Source organism: Branchiostoma floridae, chromosome 4 (genome assembly GCF_000003815.2).
Source record: "Branchiostoma floridae strain S238N-H82 chromosome 4, Bfl_VNyyK, whole genome shotgun sequence".
In the NCBI taxonomy this organism is placed as follows: Eukaryota; Metazoa; Chordata; class Leptocardii; order Amphioxiformes; family Branchiostomatidae; genus Branchiostoma; species Branchiostoma floridae.
Window position 1 is genome coordinate 799,003 of NC_049982.1, and position 8,293 is coordinate 807,295.

The following is an 8,293-nucleotide window of genomic DNA, read 5'->3' on the forward strand; positions in this document are numbered from 1 at the left end:
AGGGCTTAGGCCTTTTTGTTTTTATTCATTTATTCATCTATTGACTTCTTAGACAACTGGGTAGAAGCATATTTTATTTAGAAATACACCTTCTACGATCAAGAACAAAAAGAGTCCACCAAATCCCATCCTTATCTCCCCACGTTTACAGACAGGAAGAAAGATACCAGTGTACCACACTTGTATCACTTTAACTACACTTGTTCACTTATAATACAGGAATGAATGCCTTGTTAGTTGTGATTCAACGTTTTGTCACTAGTTCAAATCTTGTTACGGCGTTTATTCCGCCATCTCATTATTTTTGCACTCTGCATACGATGTCATCCATAAGATTTACTTGCTGTGGCCTAACGCACCATAACAGGTGGAGGAGTTAGAGAGGGAACAGGAGGAGGTAAGGGAGGCGGAGGATGAACTGCTTCACGAGATGGACGAAGTGGAGCAGCAGCGGGAGGAGGAGGCTGGGGAAGGTGAGAACGGTTTATAGTGCATTTTTCTAAATGTGTGTTTGACACTGTTGACATGATCTCGATGGTAACGGTGTATACACAATTCAAACATCAGCCAGAGGTGCAGGCTGGGGAAGGAGGTGAAAATCACTGAGATGGATTTCTTTTCTATCTTTCTTTTTTTTCGCACAGTTTAAGATCAATCGTAAGGTATAGTTTCAGGAAATGTAAATAGAAAGTACTTGGGTAAGATCCTTAATATCTTGTCATAGCATGTCCAACATAAGCAAGAGATTATCAATACCGGAATTGCCGTTGCATTGTCTTAACAAGCCGCTAGGGAGGCCCAAATTTAATCTTTTCAATGTCGTATGAAGACATACCAACGTACCAAATGGCTAGTATAATCAATCCATCTCGAGTCAATAACACATACAAACTCACTTACGCTTCAAAAACATTACATTCTTAGCGACGGTCATGATAACAGATAGATAACAACTGAATGTATACCTACCATAGGTATGGACGCGCTGGAGACTGAGGATGAAGATGATGATGAATTTGTGGCGGATGAACGGGAGGTTGTAGAGGAGGAGCTGGACCAGGTGGCACAGGAGGAACAGGACGCCATGCGGGAACTGGAGGAGGTGAGAGAGCAGGAGAGGCAGAACCCGGAGGCCGCTGACCAGCTGAAGGAGACTGAGGGGGAACTGGAGAAGGAAGTAGAAGAGCTGGAGGAGGTGCAGCGAGAACTCGAGAATGAGCTTGAGGAAATGGAGGAGAGACGTGGGGCAAGAGGCGAGGGCGATGATGAAGGTACGGGCGCAAAACACTTCGCTCGATGATATGTATAGTAATTCCATAGCTTTTTGAGACCGCACGTATGGACAGTGTTTTATGCCATGCTAAGTTCTTACGCCATTTTAAGCCTCCTTCACAGACTCATAGCTTGACTGCTTTTATTTTATGGGGAGGGGGGGGGGGCGCTGGTCGGCGATTTTGAGCGATGGCTAAGGTTTTCTCATGTCGGGAAAAGGAGATTGCCGTAGAAGTACCTTTCTGAGGCAAACTCCCTTTCCCGGCATTAGAGAACTTCAGGCTTAGGTCCCAATTGCACCGGTACCCGTCAGGGATGTAGCCGGAGCCCGACCGGAGCTACATCCCTGACGGGCACCTAAGGGGCACGCCCGAACGTACCCCCTCCCCCCCCAAAAAAATCCTTAGCCAGCAGTGAAAATCGCCAACCAACCCCCCCTTCCATAAAATAAAAGCCAGCCCCGCGAGAAGTCTGCAAAGGAGGCCACGCCAGTTGACGCTGGCTACCAAATGACAAATGACAATATCCTCTACACCTTATGATCCGCAGGCGAGGAGGAGCAGTGCCCGATGGAGATCCTGCGGCCGTGCGTGGCTCAGTTCGTGACGTCAGTAGGCGGCGGTACCCGCTGGTGCGACGCGCTGGACGCTCACCTGGTCTGTCTTCAGGACGCCGTGAGAGACTGCACCATCACTCGTGAGTACCAGCCTGTTTGTTTGTTTGTTTGTTTGTTTATTAATCACTGGTGCGACGCGCTGGACGCGCACCTGGTCTGCCTGCAGGAGGCCGTGGGAGACTGCACCATCACTCGTGAGTACCAGCTTGTTTTTTTGTTTGTTTGTTTATTAATCACTGGTGTGACGCGCTGGATGCGCACCTGGTCTGCCTGCAGGAGGCCGTGAGAGACTGCACCATCACTCGTGAGTACCGGCCTGTTTGTTTGTTTGTTTGTTTGTTTGTTTATTAATCACTGGTGTGACGCGCTGGACGCGCACCTGGTCTGCCTACAGGACGCTGTGAGAGACTGCACCATCACTCGTGAGTACCGGCCTGTTTGTTTGTTTGTTTGTTTGTTTGTTTATTAATCACTGGTGTGACGCGCTGGACGCGCACCTAGTCTGCCTACAGGACGCCGTGAGAGACTGCACCATCACTCGTGAGTACCGGCCTGTTTGTTTGTTTGTTTATTAATCACTGGTGTGACGCGCTGGACGCGCACCTGGTCTGTCTACAGGACGCCGTGAGAGACTGCACCATCACTCGTGAGTACCGGCCTGTTTGTTTGTTTGTTTGTTTATTAATCACTGGTGCGACGCGCTGGACGCGCACCTGGTCTGCCTGCAGGACGCCGTGAGAGACTGCACCATCACCCGTGAGTACCAGCCTGTGTCACAATGGACCGATCCCAAAGCCCCGCCCCCTGTTCGATAATGGTTCTACTTCGAACACCTCCGTCAAAATCAGCTAGCTAGAGGGACAGAACTGGCCGCCGCCGGTATTTAGCTGATAGATACCCACTGACTTCTTTCTAGATTTTTGGCCAACAAAGTAATGCTATCCTGGTTCGAGATTACTTTCCATTTTTCACTTTCACTTTCTCGATATCAGTTTAATTTTTTCACTTTCACTTCCACCCTCCCACAGCAAACATCGAGGCAGATATGCGACAGCTAGCTGGTTCGAGATAATTTTTTTTGTCATTTTTCACTTTCGCTTTCTCGATTTCAGTTTCAAATTTCACTTTTACTCACACTCCCACAGCAAACATCGAGGCGTACCACGTGGGCTTCATGGGCATGACGACGGCGTACGTCCAGTCCGACCTGTGCCCCGCCAGCACCTTCGACAACGTGGAGGACGATCCCATCTTTGACCAGATCATGGATGAAGATGAGGAAGAAGCAGAAGAAGAAGAGGATGGGGAAGATTTAGAGGAAAGGTACGAGAAGGATGATTCAGACGAGAAATCCATTTGCTTAAGGTTAGCCTGGAGTGTAGCCTGGTTCGCTTTAGCCCGCTCCAACCGACCGGTAGCGACCTTCGGGAGCGGACTCAAGCGAACAAGGCTGGACTCCAGGCTACTAATTGGGGTTGTATCTCATTGGACTTGTGGTACCGGTGCAGCACAGCGGGGCTCGTTCACTGCGGCGCGGTTCTGTTATTTTCGCCAACTTTTCCTTGCAACCACACTGACGTGCAGCACTTAACATTGCGTTTCTAGACTTAAAGTTTAAAAGCCTTTCAAGGTTATTTATAACATATTTATAATTCATTATATGTTACTTATGTGAACGAACCCCGCAGTACCGCACCAGTAAAGTAGAAGCCGCTTAATTGCACGGCCTACTTGCCAGTGAATTTTGTGCAATTATCCGGCTGGTGCAATAATGCAAAGTTATCTAGCTGGACCGCACCGGTTTGGGAATTTGGGATTCCGTGCAGTTAACAGAAGTGTGCGTTAAACCGTTGTGCAATTAGCTGGATTCTACTGTATATTGTTATTTAATATCTGTTATCGCCACGTGGTGTTTTCTCTCCCCGTAGGTGTTGCTTTTTGCTTTGCAAAACTGGTTTTAAAATGTGCGAATAAATAAAGGAAATGTCAAATGTCACAGCTACCAGGGAGAGGGTTTTCCCGAAGACGATGATGATTACGTCATCTCGGAGGAAGAGGAGAGGAGAGAGGAGGATATGTTAGAAGAGGACTACCCGCAAGGTGGCGCTTTTACAGAAGACTGGCTGTGGAATGACCAGTATACCACCCCGGTACCGACTCCGACCGTGCCGGATTACTACGACTTGCCAGACTACGACCAGGTGCGTAACAGTTAGTCTGTGTAACGCAAACTCCGCTATCCGGAGCTGGTAGGTTCCTCCCCGTGCGGCTATGTAGGACGGGCCTGAGAGGCGCGATTAAATCAGGCTATGTAACGGTAGCGTACATAGTCCAGTGGTTAGCGGCCTTGCTTCTGAAGCCGTGAGTTCTATTCCGACTGTGTTGCTCACCCGACATGCATGCTACCTGAAAGGGTTGCAGTCCTTAAGACTGGACGTTAAGCGTTGGTCCACCGTTCATTGTGCTTGTCGAAACAAGCTAGGAGAACTTTCTCAGTACAATAAACCTGTAAATGCTGCAGTAATTGAACATAACGTCTGTTTTCAGTTTTCTGTCACGACCAGTGATTTAACAGCGTTTCAGTGAGCTAAACTGGATTGATATTATCATTATGACGACCTAAACTTTGTTGGGACTTTTATATCCAGATATATCACTTTCTCTTTTTGATATCACTTTCATTTTCACTTTTAACTAGGAAGGTGACTACGACGTAGGCGACATGTTTGAGGAGGAGATGGAAGAAGCAGTGGAGGAGGAGGAGATTGTGGAGGAGGAGGCGGTTCTGGAGGATGAGGAGGTGTTTGAGGAGGAGATGGCCATGGAGGAAGCGGAGGAGGAGGAGATTGTTGAGGAGGCAGGAGAAGACCTCCAGGAGGCTGAGCAGGAACTTGAAGAGGCGCTGGAGAACAGGGCAGAAGGTGAGAACCTGGGTAACTTGGCAGTGGGGTTCGAGGAATGCTTAACTGAACATAAGGCTTTTGGCCTAACGGTTTAATTTAACCATGTCAAATGGCTTTGAGCCTTTTGGCGTAACAGTCTAGCGTCTGGGGTTGTGATCTGGCGGCCCGGATTCGGTGCGGGTTGGAATCCCGGGAGTCAGGATATTGTTTCTTTCTGTTCCTTCTCGTTTCTTACACCTGATTCACGATTTTCAAACATGGGCGAAGGTTACCTCTGTCTATTTCATAAGAAAGGGAGTTTCACTGCTCCCAGTTCCTGGCATGGGTCTAAATCAAGATAAACGCCGCTGCTTCCCGAATTCTGCGACATGTGCTATCGCCCTGTTGTACTAGAGTAACTAGACTATATGTGATCTAAAATTCGTACCGTCTGCTGCGTCGGACAAGTCATAAGAACAATAGGGAAAAATTAGCCTCTACCAGACTCAGTGGATCGGTGGTCTAATAGTAGAAATTAGTAGAGTCAAAAGTACGCTAGGGGAGTCAGTCGGCCAGAGCAATCCACCAGGCCGGCAAACACTCCAAACAGGACTAGGCCAATTAACTCCTACTAGATTTTTATTCCTAACGGGCCCTATATTTCTATTTGGCCAGATGGGTGTCTGGTAGAGACTAGGAAAAAATACAGTGATTGCATATTTCTCCAAAGTACTAGTAATCAGTTTCATCAACGTACTGACGGATATTTTTCTTTTTCTTTCCTCTTCCTCCCATCACCGAATCTCCCTACCCAGAATCGCAAAGGAATCGCGAGGAGATGGAGAGGAACATCGGGAGACGCGTCCAGGACAGCCGGGCCCGGGCAGGGGGTCAGCGGGCTACCGTGGCGAGCGGGGCCGTCGTCCTCACCCTGATCATGGCTTTGGCTCTGTGGCTGCTGTAGAAAGTACCTTGGAATGAGCAATCATCAAATCATGCTGTACCCAAGAACACCCCTCCTTTACCCCGAACGTGCATTCACCGAGCTTGCAATGTCTTCAAGCAGATATTACGAGGGGCGTGCAATTAGTAATGGTCATGACCCATTTCCCATAGAAGGAGATTAATGAAACTTGGCACAGTTATTAGTCTTTCTCTTCATAGGAATCACCCAGAGTTATGCATTTCTCCCATCGTTTGATGCAGCTCTGGACACCGATTTTGTAGGACACCCCAGGTTGGTCCTCCAACTGATGCCTCATCAATGGCACAAGAGGGACGACCAGGTCTGGGAGCTGTTTCCACAGACTTCCAGCCACGTTTGAATTCAGGATGCCAGCGTTTTACAAGGTCATATGATGGGGCATCATCAGCATAAGTTTCATTTATTTCATCAAAAGTCTTCTTTGGTGTTCGTCCTTTCAAATACAAAAACCGGATCACTGCGCGACACTCAACTGGTTCCATTTCACACCTGGTCCATTTCGCACCTGACTAAGTTCAAACACCAGTAAATCAGAAACCACAATTAGTTCAGAGCTGTCTTTTGCAACATAACCCATAGAGATATGAATTATTACACATACAAAATTTTATTTAGATCAGACAACTGGAAGTGGGTCAGGACCATTACTTATTGCACGCCCCTCGTATGTATTCTATAAGACAGAATGGACAAATCCTGAGTCTATGACTAGAATGGCATTTCGTACAGCTAACCATCCCGATATATTCGTTGTTCGCAATTTGCTATGATTTAATTACTAATAATAGCTTACAATTGGCAAACAATTAGACAATAGTTCCAATGTGTTCCTTTGTATGAATTTTGGTTGATAGCTGAGTGTATTGCACGTTATATTTTACTTGCTTCCGGATTCCGTAAACTGTATATTTTCGGTGTTTTCATTACATCTGCTTGGAGAGAAATAGCGTATTTCTTTTTTATGTACAAGGGGTAGATGTGTGTAAGATATATATTTGTTATTAATTGGAATATCGTGATCCCTTTAAAGACTTTGATATTATGCTATTGTTGCATGCCAATAAGTGTTCTTTTGTGATGGACGCAATGTCACTGTATGAAGTTACCAACACATTCAAGTTATCAGAGCCCTGCTTTAAAAAATTGAACAGGTTTCGTTGTGGACTTAAAAGGGAATCGAACAGCAAGCGTGTGCACATAGTGTTAACTTAAAATCTAGTAAGCCAAGCTTTCAATTTAGGCCAAAATGATTTAATTATATGGATGACATCCTCTACGCACCCACAATTGCAGTGCGATAAAAAGTTGTGCTTTTATTATGAAATCTCCGTTGCCAGGATGGTTGAACAAACAATAAATTCTTCATATTTCTTCTTTCATTCTTTGATTTTGGAATGAAATTTGGCATTATACAACAACAGTATCTGTTTGCCGATTTTTTTCGCACAATGCGGCATTTATTCGCTCCTTTTCCAGCTTCTTAGTAACGTTGTTACAATTTATATGGCCAAGAACTAAGAAGAAACTTGATGATGTGCACGTGGATGGCTTCCATATAGTCTAGTCAGCGAGGCTTTGTTTTGTTTTTACATTCGGTTACTGTGTCCTCGGTAGTGAAGCTACGTCTGTCGAAGCGAAATGTTTATAATTATATACTCAAGCATATCTACTGGTGAGCAATGCTGCTATTTCAATTTAATTACCTGTAAGATCTTTGTTTTACTCTTTGTGTGTTTAGAAGGTTAGATGTCAGGTATATCTAGTAATAGGTTTTCACACTCCGTTGAATTATAGCGAACGAAGTTGTAACGTTACTTATTAACGTAATGATGTCTCGTAGCAAGCATCAGATTAGGATTTCTTCATTTCTTGTATTTGGTGAAAGTTGTCAATATATAAAGCAACGCTTAGCATACATACCGTAGTCTCTTCTGGTCTGTGTTTTTTTTTTAAATTTCATTTCTTGTAGGGAAATCCAATCAGTTAAAAAAAATAGATTTCTAAGGCAGCCCTGCAACAAATCAATCAACATAAACATAACAATAATCACATTACACAAAACGTAAATAATCGAACAAGAGGTTAATAGCTAATCTGATAAGTTAAACATTAACAGCTCAAAATAATTAATTACATAAACTCATCACAACCACATGTACAGAAAAAAACAGAACAAAACATAAGCAAACTTTGAAATCAAGCTCATTTGAAAGCAAAATACAATGTACTATGTACTAGGTCATTACTTGTCTAGATCAGAAGGATCAGACGTCATTCTGTGTTTTTGTCTGTTTGCTTGTCTCGCTATACCGTCTTCACTCAGCCAATCTCCAAGCAGATCCTACGATGGCATAAGATAGTACCAAACTGGCCAAGGAGTGTAGTCAGCCAAGAGGTGTACATTTGCCACGTAGGTAGCCAAACACACTCCTAGGCCGGCTTCACTCCTCTGGCAGCTTTTGATACTATCTTATGCTACCGTAGGATCTGCTTGGAGATTACTCCCAGCACCGTAAAGATAGCGGAGAACTCCTGATG

General features: G+C 45.2%; 1 protein-coding gene across 1 annotated transcript; it reads left to right on the forward strand.

Moving 5' to 3' along the window:
• Positions 1 to 430: 430 nt before the first annotated feature.
• On the forward strand, positions 431 to 5,836 carry LOC118412914 (probable serine/threonine-protein kinase kinX). The gene is made up of 7 exons (XM_035815971.1): positions 431 to 473; positions 975 to 1,271; positions 1,822 to 1,968; positions 3,034 to 3,211; positions 3,888 to 4,089; positions 4,587 to 4,809; positions 5,586 to 5,836. The coding sequence occupies exons 1-7, from the start codon at positions 431 to 433 to the stop codon at positions 5,732 to 5,734; spliced, it is 1,239 nt and encodes a 412-aa protein (XP_035671864.1). The 3' UTR covers positions 5,735 to 5,836.
• Positions 5,837 to 8,293: the final 2,457 nt, after the last annotated feature.

What these genes read in the sequence shown, in the direction of transcription:
- LOC118412914 (XM_035815971.1), top strand. Translation starts at nt 431, where the DNA reads ATGGACGAAGTGGAGCAGCAGCGGGAGGAGGAGGCTGGGGAAG. An exon ending in GAGAGACTGCACCATCACTC is followed by an intron (nt 1,969 to 3,033) that starts GTGAGTACCAGC and finishes ACACTCCCACAG; the next exon opens with CAAACATCGAGGCGTACCAC. An exon ending in GCTGGAGAACAGGGCAGAAG is followed by an intron (nt 4,810 to 5,585) that starts GTGAGAACCTGG and finishes CTCCCTACCCAG; the next exon opens with AATCGCAAAGGAATCGCGAG.